The sequence below is a fragment of the Microcaecilia unicolor genome, chromosome 5 (assembly GCF_901765095.1).
Source record: "Microcaecilia unicolor chromosome 5, aMicUni1.1, whole genome shotgun sequence".
NCBI lineage: Eukaryota > Metazoa > Chordata > Amphibia > Gymnophiona > Siphonopidae > Microcaecilia > Microcaecilia unicolor.
The window spans coordinates 215,214,977-215,240,226 of NC_044035.1; the positions used below are offsets into that span (position 1 = coordinate 215,214,977).

General features: G+C 43.3%; 1 protein-coding gene across 1 annotated transcript in view; it reads right to left on the reverse strand.

Moving 5' to 3' along the window:
* Positions 1 to 25,250, reverse strand: part of KCTD19 (potassium channel tetramerization domain containing 19) — a 580,310-nt gene that overhangs the window by 429,950 nt on the left and 125,110 nt on the right. The window contains exon 3 of the mRNA XM_030205019.1: positions 6,544 to 6,697. Coding sequence (XP_030060879.1) covers positions 6,544 to 6,697 — 154 coding nt within the window. The remainder of the gene's footprint in view (positions 1 to 6,543; positions 6,698 to 25,250) is intronic.

Here is a 25,250-nt window from a genome sequence, read left to right on the forward strand (position 1 = left end):
GGCTTCTGCTTGCGGATCCCTGAGTTCTGTGTTTTGGATTGCCTTCCGTTTGCCTTTGAACCACTCTTTGGACCTGGACCTTGCTTTTGCCTGCCGCCTGCCTTTGAACCACTGCTTGAACCTGGACTTTGCTTTTGCCTGCCACCTGCCTTTGAACCACTGCTTGAACCTGGACTTTGCTTTTGCCTGCCACCTGCCTTTGAACCACTGCTTGGACCTGGACTTTGCTTTTGCCTGCCGCCTGCCTTTGAACCACTGCTTGGACCTGGACTTTGCTTTTGCCTGCCGCCTGCCTTTGAACCACTGCTTGAACCTGGACTTTGCGTTTGCCTGCCGCCTGCCTTTGAACCACTGCTTGAACCTGGACTTTGCCTTTTGCCTGCCGCCTGCCTTTGAACCACTGCTTGGACCTGGACTTTGCTTTTGCCTGCCGCCTGCCTTTGAACCACTGCTTGAACCTGGACTTTGCTTTTGCCTGCCGCCTGCCTTTGAACCACTGCTTGAACCTGGACTTTGCCTTTGCCTGCCGCCTGCCTTTGAACTACTGTTTGAACCTGGACCTTGCTTTTGCCTGCCGCCTGCCTTGAACCGCTGGTCGGACCTGGACCTTGTCTTTAGTCATCTGTCTGCCCCAGCCTGCCCTTCTTTGGAGGCCTCTGTCCTGACTCTCCAGGTAAGATCAGAACTGTCTGGCTGCCAGACGTTGTTTGGCCCAAGGGCTCACTTTTCGTGACTAGGCTTGACAATTAAGAAATCTACCGGTTGGACATTACCCTTGTGGCTCATGCTCAGTATGTAGTGTCAATATGAAAACTAATGTTGTACATATTCCATCATCCAACAAAACTATTCACCTTAAAGAGTTCTCAAATTGTAAAACAAAAAATGTCATCTATATAGTGATCTGTCCATGTGGTTTAGCTTAAATAGGTAAAACAGACAGTTTAACATAAGAATTATTGAACATAGGAGTGCTTTAAAAATAAATGCACTCAAAAAACCTCTGGTAGCACACTCAAAGAATTTAGGACACCATTTTGAAGAATTACGGTTTTGTGTTATATTTGTGTACAAACATAGCTGGCGAGGTGGATCGGCTGACAATTTTCTTCTGAAAAGAGAACAATTCATTTTTGAATTACAAACTTTATATCTAGATGGTCTAAATACGGAAACAGATTTATCCGTGTTTCTTTGAATCTCAGATATATAAACCCATATTTTATTTATTATTTCATTTTTTTATATTATTTTACTTTTGATCATTTTCATTTTTTTTAGTTTTTTCATAATTTTTTCATTTTTTAAATTTTTGCATTATTTTTATTTTTCATTTTTACTATTAGTCATTTTTTTAAATCTTTTCTTTATCTAGTTATTTTTAATCCATTTTTCATTAATATGCAATAAATTACATTTTTATTTAGTTAATTTTTTAGGTTTTTTTTTATTATTTTTTCCACACTATTCTATGTTTTATATTTGAGTTGATCTATATATAAGACCATCAATAAGTACATCTTTTAACTTAAGGCAAGGATTTTATTTTCACAAATACATCTTCTCATAGTTTTTAAATTATTTTTATTATATTATTTTTGTATTTATATTATTTCAATTATCCAATTTCACATTCGTAGTTACACTATTATTCCACCGGATATTATAATTCATAAGTTGTGTCTCATTTAAATACATTTAAATGTATTAGTTTGCAATGGAAATAATTCAATTTGGCACCAGCTTTATTAACCCACGTTTTTTTATATACATACCTTTTACATCACTAACACTATTTTATCATTTTGAAATTATTTTTCATCAATATGTAATAAATTATATTTCACATTTCTATTCAGTTAATCAATATTTATTATTTTTTAGCCTTTTTGTTGTTGTTATTTTTTTCACACTATTCTATGTCTTATATTTAAGTTTATCCATATATAAGACCATCAATAAATACATCTTTTAACTTAAGGCAAGAATTTTATTTTCACAAACATATCTTCTTATAGTTTGTATTTATTTCTTCTTTTAAATATTATTTTAATTTCACATCTATAGTTATGCCATCACTGTACTGGATTCTACAACTTATGAGCTGTATCTCTACTACTACTACTACTACTACTATTTAGCATTTCTATAGCGCTACAAGGCATATGCAGCGCTGTACAAACATAGAAGAAAGACAGTCCCTGCTCAAAGAGCTTACAATCTAATAGACAAAAAATAAATAAAGTAAGCAAATCAAATCAATTAATGTGAACGGGAAGGAAGAGAGGAGGGGGTAGGTGGAGGCGAGTGGTTACAAGTGGTTACGAGTCAAAAACAATGTCAAAGAGGTGGGTTTTCAGTCTAGATTTAAATACATGAAAATAATTCAATCTGGCACTAGTTTTATTAACCCACGTTTTATATGCAACACTTGTTATGATTCTGCCGGTTTGGCTGAGGGGGAGGGGGGACGTCTCTTCTGATTGGCTGCCAGGGGTTGTGCTGACGTCAGGGGATAGCCTGCAGCTGAAGAGTTTCTCTGCTTTTGCGTTACTTATCTGGTGGTAACAGGAAAGCCTGATAGGTTTCTCTCAGAACGTGCTCTAGGTTCTGACAGGGATCTGTGTTGATTTAGAGTATTCTTTTCCTTCCCTCTGGGTTAGCTGCTGCTGTGTGTGTGTGTGTGCAGGGTCAGCTGCTCGTTGGTTTAGTGGGGGCTGGGCATTGCTCAGCCTCCAGGGCTCTGGGCTGAGTGAGAGCGTTCTCCTTTGTTTGTTTGTTTTAAGGATTTCGCTTCCCAGTGTCCTGGCCTGCTGGCTCAGTGAGTTTAACCCTTTGTGTACTGTGTGTATTGTATTCCTGCCTCTGCCAGTGTGTTTGTTTGGATGGGCCCCACTCCCTCTCGGGAGGGGAAGCGTTCTCTCTGATTGTTTGTTGATTTATGGCACTCTCTCTCTGCTGGCTCTACAAGCTTAACCCTTTATGTTCTGTGTGCCTCTGTCTACAGTGGGTTTGAGGCAAAGGCTTTCTGCCTTCTTTTGTGTTTGGTTCCTCTGGCTTCTGCCTGGGGCTCCTACCCTGGTGGGGGGGGGGGGGTTGCTGTGTTAGTTCCCCTGTCCTGCGCTAGTCCCCTGCGTGGGCGTGGCCCGCTCTGGTCCTTTGTTTCCCCCTCTGCCCTATTGCTGGTGTTCAGCGCGTGTCTGGCATCTTGGGGCCCTCTGGGTTCTTTCACCCCTCCCTGTGTGTGATTGGGTTCCAGTTCAGCCGTGAGGCTCGCACGAGTGGCTCTGTCTGCGTGGGTTCCGGTTCGGCCGTGAGGCCCGCCTGTATGCCTATTTCCCTTCTTCCTGAGGGACTGGGGGGAGGGGTAGCTTAGGGGGTATTGTGTAGCTGGGGTGTGCGGTGGTGGGTCGGTCTCCCCTTGGCCTGGGTCGGCGCCCTGCTGGCCTCGGCCAGGGCCCAAGGGCTCACGACCAACCCAACGGATTACAACACTGTTTTGTCATTTTGATATTGACAAGCCACCACAGTTGTAGATTTGAATTCAAACAGGAAATAAGGTATAAAAGGAAGTGACTTCACTTCCAACGGTTTTTCCAGTTTGATAATATATTATCCACTGATTGTTTAGCAGCATAACAGTAAGGATCAAATCTTAGAATCATCCAACACTTCTATAAGATATTTGGAAGCTTAACGGTGAAGTTGTATAGCGATTGGAAGTTAAACAAACGCTTTCAGCATTCGTAATTAAGATTAAGATTAATATTTGGGATATTTGTCACATAGCTTCAATATAACATTAGGTTATTTTACTTTAATTGAGGATCGCTAAATGCTGCTAGCATTTGTAACAAAGATCGAGATCATTGTTGTCACATAGCTTTAAGATCAAAATTAGTATTTGGGATATCGTTACATAGCTTGAATATGACACCAGTTTATTTCATTTTTATATGGATCACTGGACGTTAGAAATGCCGTCAGCATCTGTAACAAAGATCAAGATCAGTGAATATAGCTGTAATTAGTGATATCTGTCATACAGCTTTAAGACACTTAGCAAATACAAGACCAATTTCTTAAATCGTCATGATTAAGCGTTTGAGGATTAGTGGACGTTATAAATTGTTGGGAGCTTATCAATGGGGATGTTCATTAGAAGCCAATGAAATCACGTTGATGTACAACCTAAATTTACACTAGCGATTCATACATAGATAAGTGCATATTCTATCACAATTGATTTCATATTATGAGTTTTTTTGTATTTGAATCACACTTTCTTATACGTGGCATCTCACAGACCTACATTTTACTTTCGTTTTTATTTGTTTTTTTTTATTATTTCTTTTAATTTTTATTCCACTTTTTTATTTTTCAATAATTTTGTCATTTAGGGATACGTTGTTGATGCTGTTTGTGTTGTTGTTTTTTTTTTTGTTTTTTTTTTTTACAAAAATCACTTTTATCCTCGTCCTGATGTGCAATTTGAAAGTATTTATTTATTATTAATAACATTTGTACCCCGCGCTTTGGTATTTCAGATTTGTTTTATTTCAAGTATATATTTTCTTTCACTTTGTGTATTTTTTATTTATTTTTTTTATTATATATATATATATTTTTTTTTTTTTTGTTATTCAATATTTTTCATTTGCACATATTAATTCTGTCATTTTTTCAATTCATTTTTTCAACTCATTTGTTTTCTGTTTTCTTTTTTCAATTTTTTCTTTTTTCAATTTTTATTTGATCATTTTCCACTCATTTTTAAATTCATCATGTGATAGACGAATCAATATATTATATATCAAAATATTTATATATTTTTACATATTTGTTATCTTTTTAGTTTTCTTATTTAAAAAGATACAGATTAGGTATGTGTCCCTACTTATTCTTATGGTGTTCTATGATTTTATATTTAATCTTTTGAATATATTTGATTGTTATGTTCGCGCCTGTGTCCTTTCTTTGCTGGTAATATATTCTATATTTTAAATGTGTGTGTGTATATATATATATATATATATATACATATATATATATACACACACATATATATTTTTATGTTATATATTTTTATAAGATAGTTAATGTTATCCAATTTATTTGTTGTATATGTATATATTCTTTTTAAATGTAGTTCATATTTATTTTATCGAAAGAGACTCTCAATGTTAAATATTTCATGTCTATGTTTCACACGTTCATATTCATTTTATATTTATATTGTTTTATGCGCATATTGTATATTCTACATATGTATACATATATCGTTTTAGGTTTGGTTTTATATTTGATATTATTTGTTTCTATAATGTTTAAATCGTATAATTTGTTATTTTTGTTCATTATAGCCCCTGACGCAGCCCTTCGTGGGCGAAACACGGCCTGTGTTGGGCAACTGTTGAATATACGGTATTTTTAATAAATATTTTGGACATTACGCTGATCTTCTGGCTCTTTTCTCCACGAGGGATGAAACAGATGCAGCTGTTGCAAACGCGTCAGATGAACAGGTTATTGACATCCCAGCCGGTGTTACTGAAGAGGAGTTTCATCGCTATGTAGCTGTTGATTACGATCTACAAACAGCTGACGACAGCACTGATGTTGAGATATGCGCCTACACACAGGCAATGGCTGATGATGAAACATGATAAAATGAGCAGCGAGGCACATGCTGACGAAATTCAACAACCTCCTGCCACTTTTGCAAGAGCGCTGGAGAGTCTACACCATGTGGGCCTATCTGGAGGCCACTGGATGTCAGTGCTATGACAGTTTTTACCATCTGGCAGACACAGTCTATGGAACTCACAGACACAATAGTGTACAGAGGACAATCACTGATTACTTCAAGTAAGCCTAACGTCAGTTAACGGAGACTGTATACTGTACGTATAATAAACAGTACTGTACATATGTTTATCAGATGTCAAGCTTCTTTGGGTCACAACGGTTAAGTGCACGCTCCAGTTAACTGCATGTATTTCTTTGGTCCCAGACCCTTGCACTTAAGTGGATTGCACTGTAAATAACCTCTTCCCTCCTGATATGGTATTTCTCACCCACACCCTTCCTACCTCACCCCAAACCCAGCTGAGGCTATCAAGGTCCCCGCAAAACAGAGTACTTCCAATTATATGCTGAGCACTCTACTTATTGTCCTAGAGTAAGAGAATTCCAGAACGGTTCCTATATGCATTGAAATTTTTCACCTTTATTGGTGTTCAAACCTCCAGTTTTCATTTTTCATATATAAGTAATAATATCATTAATGATTGCCATTGTAGTAAAGAGGGGGCATCATTCGTTATGGCAGTATTCTATACTGGCAATTGCATGCAAAATAGCCACAATAGAACTTGCACTTAGGATGCCATCATCTCAGTGCCTAAATTTAGGCAATCTATAGAAAATTACCAATTTTGATGTGTTTCTCAATTTGTATAAGATAATATGATTATAGTAAAACCAAATAACTCCTGCATCCTATGTATGCATATTCAGAAGGAAGTGACTCAAAAGGACTACCTGTAAATGCTGGGCTTTTGATGGGAAAATCTGACAGCCTGTTATTACATTTTCTTGTTTTCCAGTAGTTCATTTGTGCTCTTTCAGCAATTGGTATATCTGCTGCAGGTCGAATGCGTAGATGATGCTTTCCCTCCTTTAAATTGTCTAAAGCCTATTGGACACAGAGAACATGCATGTTTACAAAATTGGATAGAATGAAAGGTCAAAGATCTAACACATATAAGCAAAGATCAGACCTTCTAATTGCCTAACAATTATCTCAATGTAGTAATTATGATAAAAAAAGTAAAACATGAACACATAGTAAATCTGTAGCCAATTCTACACTACAGTAAAAGTGAAGTTATTCACCTAAAGCAGGTGTTCTACAAAGACAGCAAGACACAAATTTCCTCAGGGGGTGATGTCATCCAATGGAGTCCGGTGCAGATGCGCTTCCCAGATTCTAATTCTTGTACAATAGCTAATAGAATGCAGAGAACATCTACAACAGTTAACTTCACTTTCTTTGAGGGCAAACAAGATACTATAATTCACATCTGGAAATCTCTAGCTACCAGGCTTACCATACAAAAAGGGAAATTAGGAACAAGGCTAAGGCCAACAGTAACAAGAAGAACATGGTATTGCTAATTTTATATTATTTTGGTACAGCCTGTAACAGAAGCAAAAATGGACCTAGGGGGATGGAGTTGAATCTAAACCCTGAATAAATTCTGCAGGACTGACTGAACTTCTAGTTCTCAGAGTATGAGTTCGGTCTCTTGAGGCTAGAGTAGCGGAGGAGCTGAGACAGAGAAGTACATAGAGGAGATCTACAGGACCATAGTAGAGAAGTCACACCTCCAGTCTGGCAGTCCCTCCTAAAAAGAGAGCATGGCCCAGGTGAAGTAGGAAATAATCCTGAAGCCAGGGCCTGCCTGCCAGCCAGGGGATGCAATATCCTCCTGCACTGAGGATGTGTCTCCAGGGGCTTCTGCCCAGGAGGGAAGAGTTAGGACCGCTGTTGTAGTTGGTGATTTGATCATTAGGCATGTAGATAGCTGGGTGGCTGGTGGACATGAGGATCGCCTGGTCACTTACCTGCGTGATGCAAAGGTGGAAGATCTCACATGTCACCTAGTTAGGATTTTAGTGCTGAGGAGGAACCAGCAGTTTTGGTAGATGTAGGTAACAATGACATAGAAAAATGTGGGAAGGATGTTCTGGAAACCAAATTTAGGCTATTAGGTAGAAATCCAAATCCTCCAGGATTATCATTTTCACAAATGCTTCTTGTTCCATTCGCAGAACCCAAGAGGCAGGCTGAGCTCTGAAGCCTCAATGCGTGGTTGAGACAATGGTGCAGGGATGAGAGATTTAGAGTTGTTAGGAAACGGGCAACATTCTGGGAAACGGGGAGGCTGTTCTGAAAGGATGGACTCCACCTTAACTGGGATGGAACCAGGCTGCTGGCACTAACATTTAAAAAGGAGATACAGAAACTTTTAAACTAGAAGGTATAATAGGCATCACTCAGATCTGGTGGAAGAAGGACAATCAATGGGACACTATGTTATCAAGGTACAAATTACATGTTTATTTGTTACTATGTAAGCCGCATTGAGCCTGCTATGTGTGGGAAAGTGCGGGGTACAAATGTAATAAATAATAATAATAAACAGTATATCAAGTAAATAAATCAAACCAAATCACAATATCACAATGACAAAGCGGATCAAATTGGAGGGGGGGGGGGGGGGGGTTGCGCAGAAAGCCTGTCAGAGAATCTGTGGGACCATAAGATCATCAAGGATCAAAAGGGGCACTCAGGGAGGACAAGGCCATAATGGAGAGACTGAATGAATTCTTTGTTCGGTGTTTACTGAAGATATAAGAGATCTATCTGTACCAGAAATGGTTTTCAAGGGTGAAGATGCAGAGAAATTAAAAGAAATCTCAGTAAACCAGGAAGATGAACTGAGCCAAATCAACAAATTAAAGAGTAGTAAATCACCTAGACCGGATGGTGTGCACCCCAGGGTATAGAAAGAACTCAAGCATGAAATTACTGATCTGCTGTTAGTGATCTTGTAACCTGTCATTAAAATCATCCGTAGTACTTGAAGATTGGAGGGTGGCCAATGTAATGCCAATTTTTAAAAAAGGTTCCAGGGGTGATCCTGGAAATTACAGACCAGTAAAATTGACTTCGGTGCTAAGCAAAATAGTGGAAACTATTATAAAAAATAAAATTACTGAGCACACAAACATGGTTTAATGGGACCTAGTCAGCATGGATGATTCCAAGAAAAGTCATGCCTCACCAATTTGCTTCATTTCTTTGAAGGTAAGAGTAAACATGTGGATAAAGGTGAGCCAGTTGATGTAGTGATTACATTGCAGAATTGAGAGATAGCAGAGTGATAAACATTATTATACAGACCCCACCGCCTCTCTATAGAAAGACATAAAAGAAGTCATCACTCTGGCATCCTCAAGGGGTATTTTGACGGTCAAATATAACGGTTGAACACCCTGTCATACCTATTCTATATAATTTACTCAAGATCCACAAATCCAGCATGTCTGCCAGAAAAAAACCTAATGTCTCATGGAAACACTCCATACTAGAGCCCTTGTCTAGATCCCTAGTTCCCAATATCGATTCTTACCTCAAAGACTCTGGACATTTAATCAATTAACTAGATGAACTGGATACCGATTTATCAGATGTGCTCCTGGTGATACTAGACATAGATGCTTTGTATACTAACATCCTCGAATTGGAAGAATTACAGGTCATTGATTCAGCTTTACAAGATCGCACTACTGACTGCAGGGTTCCTAAGTTGTTCATTCTGACTCTGACTACAAAAGCTCTTACCCAAAATTACTTTTGCTTTTTGTACAAATTTTATTTGCAGATCCATGACAGTGATGGGGGCAGCAATGGCGCCTGACAAAGTCAATCTTTATGTTGCACACTTTGAAGAGACTTTTTTACCGAATCATCCCTACAAGTTCAATGTTGTCTTCAACAAATGCTACACTGACTACATATTTTTATTGTGGAGAGGAGACAGCGCCAGTCTTTTTCTCTGGCTGAACCAGAGAGATCCACACCTAACACTCAAAAAGAAACATGATGAAAATCAGTTTTTTTTAGATCTTCTCATCCGCAAGGGTGAGCATGGTTTCACCACTTCTCTGTATCTCAAGCCTTCAGACAAGGAATGCATTCCTATTCTACACAAGTTTTCATAACCCATCGCTGAAGTGCAACCTATCTTTTTGTCAATTTCTATGTCTAAAGATCTGTTAAGACTTTGAGGACTTTCACCATCAATTCACAATCATGAAAAAGAGGTTCACCCAGAGAGACTATCCACAGAACTGCACCCAAGATGGATTTGTAAAAACCTGTGAAAAATCTAGAAGTGATCTCCTTAGCAAACAACAGGACAAGAAGCCGCCAGATGTTGTCTGTATACTCAAGTACTTACACATAGCAGCACAGGTTCAGCAAATCATAAGAAAAAACTGGCACATCCTAGAAGGCCATGAATGCTTCAGAAATAAAACCTTGGTAGTAGCCTACTCTAGAGGTAGAAATCTGAAAGAAAAGATGGTCCCTTCACCTTTACCAGATGCAGTCTCAGATCCCTTTGCTGATTTACATTTTGGCCACGGACGGTGTGGAAGATGCGCCTGTACACATGCACTTGAGATCTCCACCCATCCGCAATCATGCAAAGCTTACACCTGAAACAATCTTCTAATTGCCAGACAGCACATCATTTATGTCATCATGTGACCATGTGATATCCTGTATGCAGGGAAAACTGAAAGAGCTATCAAAACATGCACAATAGAACACAGAAGCTTTATAAGCTGTAACATCACCACCACTAGAAGAACATTGGTATGCACAGAATCACACAATCGAAGACCTGAGGTTTTTGTGTTTACGGTTCTCCATACATCCTGGAGAGGTGGCAACAATGATAAGCACCTCCTACAAGAAGAACAAAGAACCATTTTTTAAAAATGAGAACACTAGCACCACGAGGTCTTAACTCAGAAATTGATTATAGACCATTTCTTTAATCTGCCTACTTCTGTGCATACCCCATTACTATTCTATTTGTTTATCTTTTATTTTAAGTTTTATTACCTTTTTAATGTCTTTTTATACATGTTCCTTTATATACATTTTTATAACCCCTTTTTAAATCCATTTTAACCAAGAGAAGCATTGCCATCCTGATTGCTGAAATCTCATTTTTGTTCATTATCTCATTGATATTGAAGACCTTATACATTATTCATTTTAGGCTTATTTATGTGTGTGATGTAATTTGTTTTTTTCTTGGTTGCCCTTCATTGTGGCTGTGTATTGAGAGCTGGTTCATGAGAGACTGTACATTGGTAAGCACTCTTACTTCAAGTTTTTTTGCTACGATTGTATACTTGCAACTTCCTAGCATTTGTATTTCTCTGTACTTCTTTTTAGTCTTTCAGGCATTCTTGTCCATTTTTTGTGCCTTTTTTTGCCTGCTAAAACACAGTAACTTTTATCTTTTTTTGAACGGCATCTTATTTCACTGGTTTATTTTAATCTGTTTTTAAGAACCAGTTATCTTAACCAGTTTACAGTCAATGCTTTAGATGGTTTTCACTTTATTATTTATTACTAGCATTTTTAGTGGTGTTTTATTGTTTTACACTTTGTTTTAGCCTTTTTTTTTTTTAACCATAATCCTACATTTGTTCTACAGCATATCCAGTGCAGTCTGTTACCTTGAAGTGCTTATTCATCTAATGCACCAGGTTCAAACATCACCATATGAAAATAGAGGTAGGAGCCCCCTTTTTTTAGGATATTGTTTCACAAGTGTATACATTGTGTATAGCTTGATTACAACCCCTTTATAAGTCAAGATTTCCAACATCAACTTTTTAATCCATGCATGGCTGGGCTGGAGACAGAGGATTTGCCTCGGTGTTTGTACTGCTAGATTTCTCAGCAGCTTTTGACACTGTGGAGCATGATATCATGCTAGCATAACTAGTAGAAATAGGTTATCAATGGAACAGTACTTGCTTGGTTCAGATTCTGACAGGCAACAGTCCTTAATATTTGGTAGCACCTCATCGCCACCATGGGCACTGGCTTGTGGGGTACCAAAGGATTGATACTGTCACCTATTCTGTTCAATATCAACCTCAAACCACTAGCCGAGCTGATTCAGTTGATGGACACTCAGTTATACAACTTCACGGATGATGTGAAGCTACTCATACCCATTGAAAGCGAAAGCTACATACCTGTAGAAGGTATTCTCCGAGGACAGCAGGCTGATTGTTCTCACTGATGGGTGACATCCGCGGCAGCCCCTCAAATCGGAGATCTTCCCTAGCAAAGACATTTGCTAGGCCTTGCGCGCGCATGCGCGACCGTCTTCCCGCCCGAACTCGCTCGTGTTCGTCAGTCCAGTAAATAGCAAAACAAAGACAAGGGAAGACACAACTCCAAAGGGAGGCGGGTGGGTTTGTGAGAACAATCAGCCTGCTGTCCTCAGAGAATACCTTCTACAGGTATGTAGCTTTCGCTTTCTCCGAGGACAAGCAGGCTGCTTGTTCTCACTGATGGGGTATCCCTAGCCCCCATGCTCACTCAAAACAACAAACACGGTCAATTGAGCCTCGCAACGGCGAGGACATAACTGAGATTGACCTAACTTCATCAACTAACTGAGAGTGCAGCCTGGAACAGAATAAAAATGGGCCTAAGGGGGTGGAGTTGGATTCTAAACCCCGAACAGATTATGCAGCACCGAATGCCCGAACCGACTGTCGCGTCGGGTATCCTGCTGTAGGCAGTAATACGATGTGAATGTGTGGACAGATGACCACGTCGCAGCCTTGCAAATCTCTTCGATAGTGGCTGACTTCAAGTGGGCCACTGACACTGCCATGGCTCTAATACTATGAGCCGTGACATGACCCTCAACAGTCAGCCCAGACTGGGCATAAGCGAAGGAAATGCAATCTGCTAGCCAATTAGAAATGGTGCATTTCCCAACAGCCACTCCCCTCCTGTTGGGACCAAAAGAAACAAACATTTGGGCGGACTGTCTGTGGGGCTGTGTCCGCTCCAGATAGAAGGCCAATGCTCTCTTGCAGTCCAATGTGTGCAGTTGACATTCAGCAGGGTGGGTATACGGACGGGGGAAGAATGTTGGCAAGACAATTGACTGGTTCAGATGGAACTCCGACACCACCTTTGGCAAGAACTTAGGGTGAGTGCAGAGGACTACTCTATTATGATGAAATTTGGTGTAAGCAGCATGAGCTACCAGGGCTTGAAGCTCACTGACTCTACGAGCTGAAGTGACTGACATCAAGAAAATCTTCAGATGGCAGGAATCCAGTGGTTCAAAAGGGGGTTTCATCAGCTGAGTGAGAACGACATTGAGAACCCATGACACTGTAGGAGGTTTGACTGGGGGCTTTGACAAAAGCAAACCTCTCATGAATCGAACAACTAAAGGCTGTCCCGCGATCGGCTTACCTTCCACACGGTAATGGTATGCACTAATCGCACTAAGATGAACTCTTACAGAGTTGGACTTAAGACCAGACTCAGACAAGTGCATAAGGTATTCAAGCAGGGTCTGTGTAGGACAAGAGCGAGGATCTAGGGCCTTGCTGTCACAGCAGACGGCAAACCTCCGCCATAGAAAGAAGTAACTCATCTTAGTGGAATCTTTCCTGGAAGCAAGCAAGACTCTGGAGACACCCTCTGAAAGACCCAAGGAGACAAAATTTACGCTCTCAACATCCAGGCCGTGAGAGCCAGGGACCGGAGGTAGGGATGCAGAAGCGCCCTCTTGTTCTGAGTAATGAGGGTCGGAAAACACTCCAATCTCCACGGCTCTTCAGAAGACAATTCCAGAAGAAGAGGGAACCATATCTGACGTGGCCAAAAGGGAGCAATCAAGATCATGGTGCCTCGATCTTGCTTGAGTTTCAGCAAAGTCTTCCCCACCAAAGGTATGGGAGGATAGGTATACAGGAGGCCCTCCCCCCCAATGCAGGAGGAAGGCATCTGACGCTAGTCTGCCGTGGGCCTGAAGTCTGGAACAGAATTGAGGGACCTTGTGATTGACTTGAGCGGCAAAGAGATCCACCAAGGGGGTGCCCCACACATAAAAGATCTCGCGTACCACTCGGGAATTGAGTGACCACTCGTGAGGTTGCATGATGCTGCTCAATCTGTCGGCCAGACTGTTGTTTACGCCTGCCAGATACGTGGCGTGAAGAAACATGCCGTTGCGGTGAGCCTAAAGCCACATTCTGACGGCCTCCTGACACAGGGGGCGAGATCCGGTGCCCCCCTGCTTGTTGATGTAGTACATGGCAACCTGATTGTCTGAATTTGAATAATTTGATGGGACAGCTGATCTTTGAAGGCCTTTAGAGCATTCCAGACCGCTCGTAACTCCAGGAGGTTGATCTGTAGACCTTGTTCCTGGAGGGACCAACTCCCTTGGGTGTGAAGCCCGTCTACATGAGCTCCCCACCCCAGGAGAGACGCATCCGTTGTCAGCAACTTTTGTGGCTGAGGAATTATTTATTTATTTAATTATTGCATTTGTATCCCACATTTTCCCACCTATTTGCGGGCTCAGTGTGGCTTACAATACATTGTGAATGATGGAAATACAATTTGTTGCAGTACGGTTATGGGTTACATTGTGAAGAGTTATGGAAGACAAAGTCAAAGTCAAAATATCATTTGGGAATAGAACAATGGAATTTGACAATAGGGAATTGATAGGGCGATAGAACAATAGCAAAAGAACATTAGGGTAAAACCATTTTATCTGTGGGTAGAGTTTTGAGTGTGGTGAAAATACGGGGGAAGAGAACTCAGAAGAGAGTGTATTGATGCATTTCTATTAGTGTGTATGGACTTCATGTGTTTTGATCCTTGCAATAAATTTTCTCAAAGAGATGAGTCTTCAATAGTTTGCGGAAGTCGGTTAGTTCGTAGATCGTTTTCAGGTTGCGTGGTAGTGTATTCCAGAATTGCGTGCTCATATAAGAGAAGGTTGATGCGTGCAGTACTTTGTATTTTATGCCTTTGCACTTAGGGAAGTGGAGATTGAGGAAAGTTCGGGATGATCTTTTAGTGTTTCTGGGTGGCAGGTCTATTAAATCAGACATGTATGCAGGGGCTTCACCGTGAATTATTTTGTGGACTAATGTGCATACTTTGAAAGTGATGCGTTCCTTGAGTGGGAGCCAGTGTAGTTATTCACGTAAGGGTTTTGCACTTTCGTATTTTGGTTTTCCAAAGATGAGTCTGGCTGCTGTATTCTGGGCTGTTTGAAGTTTTCTCAGTATTTGTTCTTTGCAGCCTGCGTATAGTGAGTTGCAGTAGTCCAGGTGACTGAGTACGAGTGATTGCACTAGGCCGCGGAAGACAGATCTTGGAAAGAATGGTCTTATTCTTTTCAGTTTCCACATGGAGTAGAACATCTTTTTGGTTGTGTTGTTCGCGTGAGTCTCAAGTGTTAGGTGGCGGTCAATAGTGACTCCAAGGATTTTTAAAGTTTCTGAGATTGGCAGATTTAGTTTAGGTGTATTAATAGCGGTGAATTTATTCGTGTTGTATTGGGAGGTAAGTATGAGGCATTGAGTTTTTTCTGCGTTCAGTTTCAATCGGAATGCATCTGCCCAGGTGTTCATGATATGTAGACTTTGGTTGATTTCGCTGGAGATTTCATTAATGTCTTGTTTGAAAGGAATATATATCGTTACATCATCGGCATATATGTATGGGTTAAGGTTATGGTTTGATAGAAGTTTTGCCAAGGGGATCATCATTAGGTTGAAAATTGTTGGCAAAAGGGGGGATCCCTGCAGTACTCCACACTCAGGTGTCCATGCAGCAGACGTAGTTGAATTTGATGTGACCTGATATGTGTGTAAGGTTAAGAACCCCTTGAACCAGTTTAGGACATTGCCTCTGTTGCCAAAATATTCAAGAATGTGTAATAGGATTCTGTGGTCAACCATATCAAAGGCACTTGACATAACAAGTTCTCCATACTGCATGATGCCAATCTGGATTCCGGTCAAATCACAGCACAGAAACAGTATTAATTACCTTAATGACCAAATTCAAACAAATGATTGCAACCGGCACCAATATACTCCTCTTACAATTTGACATGTTTGTGAGTTGTTTGGTTACCATCCCTTCGGTTATTTTGGTTATTAGTGGTATAGATGCTACTGGTCTGTAGTTAGTTATTTCATTTGCGTTTTTCTTTGTGTATTTGGGTATTGGGGTGAGTAAAATTTTTCCTTTTTCCTTTGGGAAAAGTCCGTTTTGTAGCATGAAGTTCACGTGGTTCGTTAGGTCTATTATGAATTGTTGAGGAGCTGATTTCATGAGGTTGTTTGAGCAGATATCTAGTTTGCATTGGGATTTGGCGAATCTTTTGAGCGTTTTAGAGATGAGGTCCTCTGACAGTGATTTGAATTCGGTCCAGATCCTGTCTGCTGGATATATTCCGTCTTCTGGGTCTAGACAGTTTAGGAGTGTTGCGTATTCGATAGGGCTGGTGGGTATTTTAAGTCGTAATTGTATGATTTTCTCCTTGAAGTATTTCGCGAGGTCGTCGACCCCTGGTGTATCTCTGCTGTTATTTGTAACTGGTGTGGTGTCTAGCAATTTATTTACAAGGTAGAAGAGTTTGTGTGTGTCTTTGTAGTTTGGTCCAATCATTGTTTTGTAGTGTAGTCTTTTAGTCTGTTTAATGGTATATTTGTATTTCCTCCGAAGTGATTTCCAGGCATTCAGTGTGTGTTCATCTTTCTTTTTGTTCCATGCGCGTTCTAGTTTTCTAACTTTTGTTTTGAGTTCTTTCAGCTCTTCGGTGAACCAAGGATTAGATTTTTTCCTATGTGATGTTCTGGTTTGGATTGGGGCGATTGTGTCTAATGTTGTCTTACATATGTCATCCCATTCTTGGAGGAATTGAATGGTGTCTGTATTTGTTGACCATTCGTTTTGGTAGAACTGTTGCCAGAATGTTATGGGGTCTATTTTTCCTCTCGTGGTGTATGTTGTTCGTTCATTTTTGTTGTCTGCGTTTCTGTGTATTTTTCGCCAGTGGAGGGAGACATAAGCTTTATGGTGGTCTGTCCATGGTGTGGGTGTCCATCTTGTGTCTGTAAGTAGGAGAGTTGAGTCTGGGTCGAATTTGTGTGTAATGATGTCTAGTGTGTGTCCTTTTACGTGTGTAGGTTGAGTATTAGGTGCGTGTAAGTCCAAGAGTTTTAAGAATTTTTTGCATTCTTGTGTGCCTGTTGAGGTGTCGTCTTCGAGGTGTAGGTTGATATCTCCTATTATGAGGATGTTTGAGGCAGAGACACATGTGTTCGAGATGAAGTCCATGAGTTGCGTTTGGGAGTCTTTCCATTTTCCTGGTGGCCTGTAGAATAGGATTGCATTGAGGTGTCCTTGTAGGTTCGGATGAGTAATTCTTGTCGAGGCAATTTCGAGTTGTGGTGAGGTGGATTCACTAGTGGTTGTGATGGTGAACTCGGATTTGTAAATTATGGCTATTCCGCTACCTCTTTTTCCATTTCTTGTCCAGTGGGTGATTTTGTATTCTGGTGGGCATGTCTCTATGATGGCGGGGTCTGTAGGGCCATGGAACCATGTTTCCGTGATGAACAGAAGGTCTAGATTCTCTGTGGTAATCCAGTATGTCCACTGAGTTGCTTACTGCTGATCTAGCATTGATGTATCCTATTCGGATTGAGCGGTATGGTTCTGTAGGGAGGTTAGATGTGTTTATTTTTATTAGTTGTCTGTTTCCTTGGGTTGTTGTTGATGTTGGGGGTGGTCTGTGCGTGGTAGATTATGGGAATGAGGTAGATTATTATCAGTAGTTTATTAGTGTTCATGTTGGATGCTCGTGGGAGTGTTGGGTATTGTTGGTGATATCAGTAATGCATCAACAGTCTTAACAGTTGGTCCATAACAGTAATTAGGTCAACATGGTATGGCAGTGCTTAATATTAGCCGTACTTAGCCTTAACATGTGTTTGAAGGCAGTAATGCAATTAAAACATTTATGCTAGCAATTTAAGTAATAAGTGTAGCAGTCAATTGTAATACAGGCATTTAAAACATATAGAAGTGAGGCAGCTGGAAGCAAGGCTTAGAAGCAAAACACTATGAGAGGCTTTTAGCATGTGTTTGAAGGTAGTATTGAGCAAGCAGGCAAGTCACAGGCAGCCTAGCAGCAGCTCTTATCAGGTCTCCAGTGCATACAAACGAAGCAGAGCAAAAAGAAGAAAGAAAAAAAAAAAAAAGTGAAATACGACGAGCAGGCAGAATCGCAGGTTGTCTAATGGCTAATAAGCTAGTAATACAGTCAGTATATTACTATGTGGTACAGACAGAACATTCTGGGTCCCATTCGTCCCGGTATCTTGTTTTGAGCCCTGGAAGTGTCCCACGTTTAGCGTTACCTTCGTGTGCGGGCTAAGTAGCCGAGTGGTCGCATTAGAGCTAGTACCTACTCGGGTTACTGTAGCAGCAGTAGCTCCGTGGTCTTCTTGTCTGCGGCCATCTTGACCTCCTCTGCTGCCGCGTTTCTCATTCTGTGCTGTGCACCGCGTGTCTCTATTGTTGGTATTGTCTGGGGTTCCAGGTAGGATATTGCAGGTCAGTTGGTCTCTTCCGGTGCTCAGGTGAGCCGTCTCGAGGTGGGGTGGTGGGCTGATTCGGTGTGGGATGCGCCGGGTGTTCCACTCGGCTCCGTGCTTCCAGGAGTATTGGGTGCAGTTGGGCTCCGCGTGGTCTTCCGGCGCCGGTCGGCTCGCACGGTTCTGGGCTTCTCCGCTAGAGAATCTCTCCGCCCGGCTCTGTCAGGGCTAGATCCTCGCTTCGCAGGAGTGCCTCCTTTAGGCTTTTTTTTCCCTTAAGTCGCACGGTGACTTATGTGGCCGTCACAGTGTGTCTCGGAGGGCCCGGTCACGCGTTCGTCTCTGGGTTCACCCAGCGGTCTACTCTCCCCGCTCTGGTTTACTCTCGGGTCATTGCCTTCGGATCACGTCAGCAATCTGTAAGTTTATGGGTCAGCAGCGCCGGAGATTAGAAAGCCTGGGCCCCAGCGTGAGGGAATCTTCCGCTCTCCACTTTGGTTCGCTCCCGGGCTGTTTCCTCCAGGGAACACGGCGGCGGTGTGAGAGTCTTCGGGAGTAGAAATTCGGTTCCCGGGACGGCTTGCGTGGGGTGTCTCGGGCTCTCCCGTGACTCAGTTGCGGCAGCGGGGCGGCGAGGAGCACTGGAAAATCGAACTTTGGTCCGATTCTCTAGCGGAGCTCCTCACAGTGCGTTGTATCAGTCGGTCCCTCCTGACCCTCCACAATTTGGAAGGGACGTCCCAGAGTCAAATTGGATCGAATTGTCCACCAATGCAGGGATTGGAGAAAACTCGTGGACAGCAGGACTACGTCCTCTAGGTCCCCAGCAGCTTGGTACCACTGAGACGCTAGGGCCCATTGAGCTGATCTCATGTGGAGGCGGGCCATGGGAGTCACATACAATGTGGAGACCATGTGGCAGAGTAATCTCAACATCTGCCGAGCTGTGATCTGCTGAGACGCCCGCACCCAGGAAACAAGGGACAGAAGATTGTCGGCCCTCGCTTCCGGAAGGTAGGCATGAGCTGTCTGAGAATCCAGCAGAGCCCCTATGAATTCGAGTTTCTGAACAGGAAGAAGGTGGGACTTTGGATAATTTATCACAAACCCCAGTAGCTCCAGGAGTTGAATACTCATCTGCATGGACTGTAGAGCTCCTGCCTCAGAGGTGTTCTTCACCAGCCAATCGTCGAGGTAAGGGAACACGTGCACTCCCAGTCTGCGTAGAGACGCCGCTACCACAGCCAGGCACTTTGTGAACACCCTGGGCGCGGAGGCGAGACCAAAGGTACACAATACTGAAAGTGCCATGTTCCCAGATGAAATCGAAGATACTGTCTGTGAGCTGGCAGTATCGGGATGTATGTATAAGCATCCTTTAAGTCCAGAGAGCATAGCCAATCGTTTTCCTGAATCATGGGAAGAAGGGTGCCCAGGGAAAGCATCCTGAACTTTACTCGGACCAGATATTTGTTCAGGGCCCTTAGGTCTAGGATGGGACACATCCCCCCTGTTTTCTTTTGCACAAGAAGTACCTGGAATAGAATCCCAGCCCCTCTTGCCCGGATGGCACGGGCTCGACCGCATTGGCGCTGAGAAGGGCGGAGAGTTCCTCTGCAAGTACCTGCTTGTGCTGGAAGCTGAAGGACTGCGCTCCCGGTGGGCAATTTGGAGGTGTAGAAATCAAATTGAGGGTGTATCCTAACCGGACTATTTGGAGAACCCACTAGTCGGAGTTTATGAGAGGCCACCTTTGGTGAAAAAATTTTAACCTCCTCCCGACCGGCAGATCGTCCGGCACAGACACTTTGACCGGCTATGCTCTGCTGGAGCCCGTCAAAAGCCCGTCCCCTGCTTTTGCTGGGGAGCCGCAGGGGCTTGCTGAGTCGCACGCTGCTAAGAGCGAGCACGCTGGGGCTTGGCCTGGGCAGCAGGCTGGCGAGAGGAAGGATTGTACCTACGCCTATTAGAATAGGTAACAGTCCTTCTTCCGCTATAAAAACGTCTACCAATTGAGCTAGATGCTGAAGGCACCCGGCGGGAGAATTTGTCGAAAACGGTATCCCGCTGGTGGAGCTGTTCTACCACCTATTCGACCTTTTCATCAAAAATATTATCCCCCCGGCAAGGAGAATTCGCAATCCACTGCTGGATCCTATTTTCCAGGTCGGAGGCACGCAACCGTGAGAGCCTGCGCATCACCACACCTTGAGCAGCAGCCCTGGACGCGACATCAAAAGTGTCATAAACACCCCTGGCCAGGAATTTACAACACGCCTTCAGCTGCCTGACCACCTGCTGAAAAGGCTTGGCTTGCTCAGAAGGGAGCTTATCCACCAAGTCCGCCAACTGCCGCACATTGTTCCGCATATGAATGCTCATGTAGAGCTGGTAAGACTCGATTTTGGCCACGAGCATTGAAGAATGGTAGGCCTTCCTCCCGAAAGAATCCAAGGTTTTAGAGTCTTTGCCCGGGGGCGCCAAAGCATACTCTCTAGAACTCTTGACCTTCTTAAGGGCCAGATCCACAACCCCAGAGTCGTGAGGCAACTGAGTGCTCATCAACTCAGGGTCCCCATGGTTCTGATACTGGGATTTGATCTTCTTGGGGATGTGGGGATTAGTTAGTGGCTTCGCCCAGTTCTCCAGCAGTGTCTTCTTGAAGACATGATGCATAGGTACTGTGGACGATTCCTTAGGTGGCTAAGGATAGTCCAAAAGCTCAAACATTTCAGCCCTTGGCTCATCCTCCATAACCACAGGGAAGGGAATTGCCGTAGACATTTCCCGGACAAAGGCCGCGAAAGATAGACTCTTAGGAGGAGAAAGCTGTCTTTCAGGGGAGGGAGTGGGATCAGAAGGAAGACCTTCAGACTCCTCATCTGAGAAATATCTGACGTCTTGCTCTGCTTCCCACGAGGCCTCACCATCGGTGTCGGACACTAGTTCATGAACCTCTGTCCGAAGCCGTGCCCGCTTTGACTCCGTAGACACATGGCCACGGTGGGAATGTTGAGAAGTAGACTCTCGCATCGGCGGCGATGAACCTCCCTCCATCGACATCGTCGGAGAGTCTGCTGGGGAGGCAGCCGACACGGGCACCGTAAGTGGTACTGGCACCGGAGACCTCACGACGGGCAAAGGGCCAGCCGTCGCCTCAGTCGACGGCACCGGTGGCGCAAGCACCCCCGGTACTGGAGGAGAAGGGCGCAACAGCTCTTCCAGGATCCCTGGAAGGATGGCCCTGAGGCTCTCGCTTAGAGCGGCTATTGAGGAAGGCTGGGAGTCTGGTGTAGGCGACGAACTGAGAATCTGCTCAGGGCGCTGAGGTGGTACCGGGCTGTCCAGGGTAGAGCGTATCGACACCTCCTGAATAGAGGGTGAGTGGTCCTCCCGGCGTCGATGCCTAGCAGGTGACGACTCCCTCGGCGACCCAGAGCTCTCGGTACCACGACGGGAAGGTGACCGGAGCCGATGCTTCTTTACCTTCACACGAAGCATGTCACCAGAACCTCCCGGTATCGACAAGGACGTCGAATTCAAGCGTCTCTTCCTCGGGGCCGGGGCCGAAGGTCGATCCCCGGGGGGCTGTTCCGCAGGAGCCCTCGAGGCAGGGGGAGACCTACTCAAGGGCTCACTGCTACCAACATGGGAATGGGCAGCCCTCACCTGCACTCCGGACGAAGAAGCACCCTCCGATGACATCAGTACCAACGATGATCTCGGTACCGTTGACGCTGGAGATCTGATCGATGACCTCGGTACCGCCGACCTTGATACTGAAATCGTCGAAGCACCGGGCGAGGCCCTGAACAGAACGTTCCACTGGGCCAATCTCACCACCTGAGTTCTCTTTTTTAACAAACAACAGAAAGTACAGGCCTGAGGACGGTGCCCAGCCCCCAGACACTGAAGGCACGAAGTGTGCCTATCAGTGAGCGAGATAGCCCGGTTGCACTGGGTGCACTTCTTGAAGCCGCTGGGAGGCTTCGATGACATGGGCGGAAAAATCATGCAGGCGAAATCAAAATTTGCGATGACGGCAAAGGCACTAAAAATAAAAGGGAGAAAAAGCCTGTACGGGTGGCCAACAGGGACGCTACCGAAAGCGAAAGGAAACTTGTATGGGAAAAACAACTCGAAAATAAAGGAAAGATTTTCTTTTCTTTTTTTTTTTTTTTTTTAAAGAAAACGCAAAGTAGAAAAATAAAGAAGACTTCCGAAACGGAAGGACGGAAGAAAAGCACGAGGGTCTCCTCAGGGCACAGAACAACGGTAAACACAGCCGTCCTGAGAACGGAAAAAAGAAGACTGACGAACACGAGCGAGTTCGGGCGGGAAGACGGTCATGCATGCGCGGTCGGTGTGCGCGCACAAGGCCTAGCAAATGTCTTTGCTAGGGAAGATCTCCGATTGGAGGGGCTGCCGCGGACGTCACCCATCAGTGAGAACAAGCAGCCTGCTTGTCCTCGGAGAACCTGACTTACCTTCAGCCCTGAATAAACTGATTACCTAACATCAATTCAAGAATGGGCTAAACACAACAAACTTTGCCTGAACCCAAGTAAAACCAAGCTTCTCTGGGCCCCTAACACAAGTGGATGCATATCTGACATCAAAATCTCTTTTGGGAAGTATGAACTCCCCCTCAAATCACAAGTTAGGAACTTTGGAATACAGTTAGATTCAACATTTACTACTACTTATCACTTCTATAGCACTACTGGACGTAAGCAGTGTAGTACACTCTGATTACACAAATCCAAGCAACCTTCAAGAGCTACTTCTACTATTTGCGACAACTACGCTGCCTCTCTCCTTACACAGAGAAGGAAAATCTTATCCCAGTTGTGCACGCCATGATAACACCAAGACTGGATTACTGTAATGCACTCTACACTGGTCTGACTACAAATGGTCTGCACCAGCTCCGATTGATTCCGAATGCTGCAGCAAGAGTCATAGAAGGTTGCAAGCAATGTGACATCACATCATTTTTGCAAAACCTTCACCGGATACCAGTACAATACAGGGCCAAATTTAAAACTCTATGTCTGATCTTCAAGGCCCTTAAAGGGAATGGCCCCAAGTACCCGAAGAACAGGATCAACCTCTACACACCTCCAAGGACACTACGGTTTTCCCAAGGAGTATCCCTAACCACACCCTCTCCAAAGGACATTACACAAGTGAGCCTTTTCCGGAGTAGCCCCACATTCTGGAATGCTCTCCCTGAAAGGATTCACTTACCACAGGACTCTCTCTACTTCAGGAGCAGGTGAAAGCCTGGCTCTTCAACCAGGCCTTTAATGGAAGAAGTAACTAATCTGTCAGTCTCACAGACATACACAAGGAGTGACATGGGCTGCATATACTGCAGCAGGACACGTTTATCCACTCCTACCCTAGCTGAGATAATATTTAATCACCTCTGACCTCATGTGCAACTTTCTGTAAATCAGTCCTCTTATTATCCAACTCCTCTTATTTATTGCTTATAATCTACACTATTAAAATTTTTTATTATATTGTATTGACATTGTAAGTAGTATACTATGCCATACTTTGTATTGTTATTTGAATATTTTCACTGCTATAATTGTCCGTTGCTTGTTTGATTTATTCTTACTGTACACCTCCTTGAGTGAATGGCTTCAAAAAGGTGGTAAATAATTCCTAATAAATAAATAATACAATCCCAAGGCACACTGATTTCATAGAGGACACAGCTGTGATTAATAATACCTTTATCACTTTGATCCAGTTTTGGGATACTAGTCATCTCTTTATTGTTTTACAATTTTATCATGTCCTATGTTTGTCTATTGCAGTTCACTGTTCTATATATTGACATTTATCAAAATTTGTGTTTTTAATGCATTATGTTTTTAATAGATGTGTGTGTATATAAACATTTTGTGTTATTGTTTACATAGTGATTTATTCCTTGTATACAGCGTTTCTTGTGACTCCTGAGGCAGGTGGCTGCATCTGCCAAACCACATACCCGTGTCGGGTCATTTCACTGGTGCTTTTCAAATAAAGAACTTCTGAATACTTCCTCTTAATCTGGAAGTCAGTTTGTCGCCTTCTGCTCCTGTGTTGTTCCTCATGGAAAGCGAAGATACATACCTGTAGCAGGTATTCTCCGAGGACAGCAGGCTGATTATTCTCACTGATGGGTGACGCCCACGGCAGCCCTGAGGTCCGGAAATCTTCCTAGCAACAAAAGTTTGCTAGAGCCTTCAGTTGCGCGCATGCACGGCCATCTTCCCGCCCATCGCACGGGGACATCAGTTAGGTCAAAAAGCAAAGATGAAAAGAAGGAACAACTCCAAAGGGGAGGAGGGCGGGTTTTTGAGAACAATCAGCCTGCTGTCCTCTGAGAATACCTGCTACAGGTATGTAACTCGCTTTCTCCGAGGACAAGCAGGCTGCTTGTTCTCACGATTGGGGTATCCCTAGCCCCCAGGCTCACTCAAAACAACAAAGAAAGGTCAATTGGGCCTCGCAACGGCAAGGACATAACAAGGATTGACCTACGAAGGAAACAACTAAACTAAGAGTGCAGCCTGGCACAGAACTAAAATGGGCCTAGGGGGGTGGAGTTGGATCCTAAGTTCCAAACAGATTCTGTAGCACCGACTGCCCAAATCGACTGTCGCGTCGGCTATCCTGCTGAAGGCAATAATGAGATGTGAATGTGTGGACTGAAGACCACGTCGCAGCCTTGCAAATCTCTTCAATAGTGGCTGACTTCAAGTGGGCCACTGATGCTGCCATTACTCTAACACTATGAGCTGTGACATGACCCTCAAGAGTCAGCCCAGCCTGGACATAAGTGAAGGAAATGCAATCTGCTAGCCAATTGGAAATGGTGTGTTTCCCGACAGAGACTCCCCTCCTATTGAGATCAAATGATACAAACATTTGGGCGGACTGTCTGAATGGGCTTGTCCGCTCCAGATAGGCCAATGCTCTCTTGC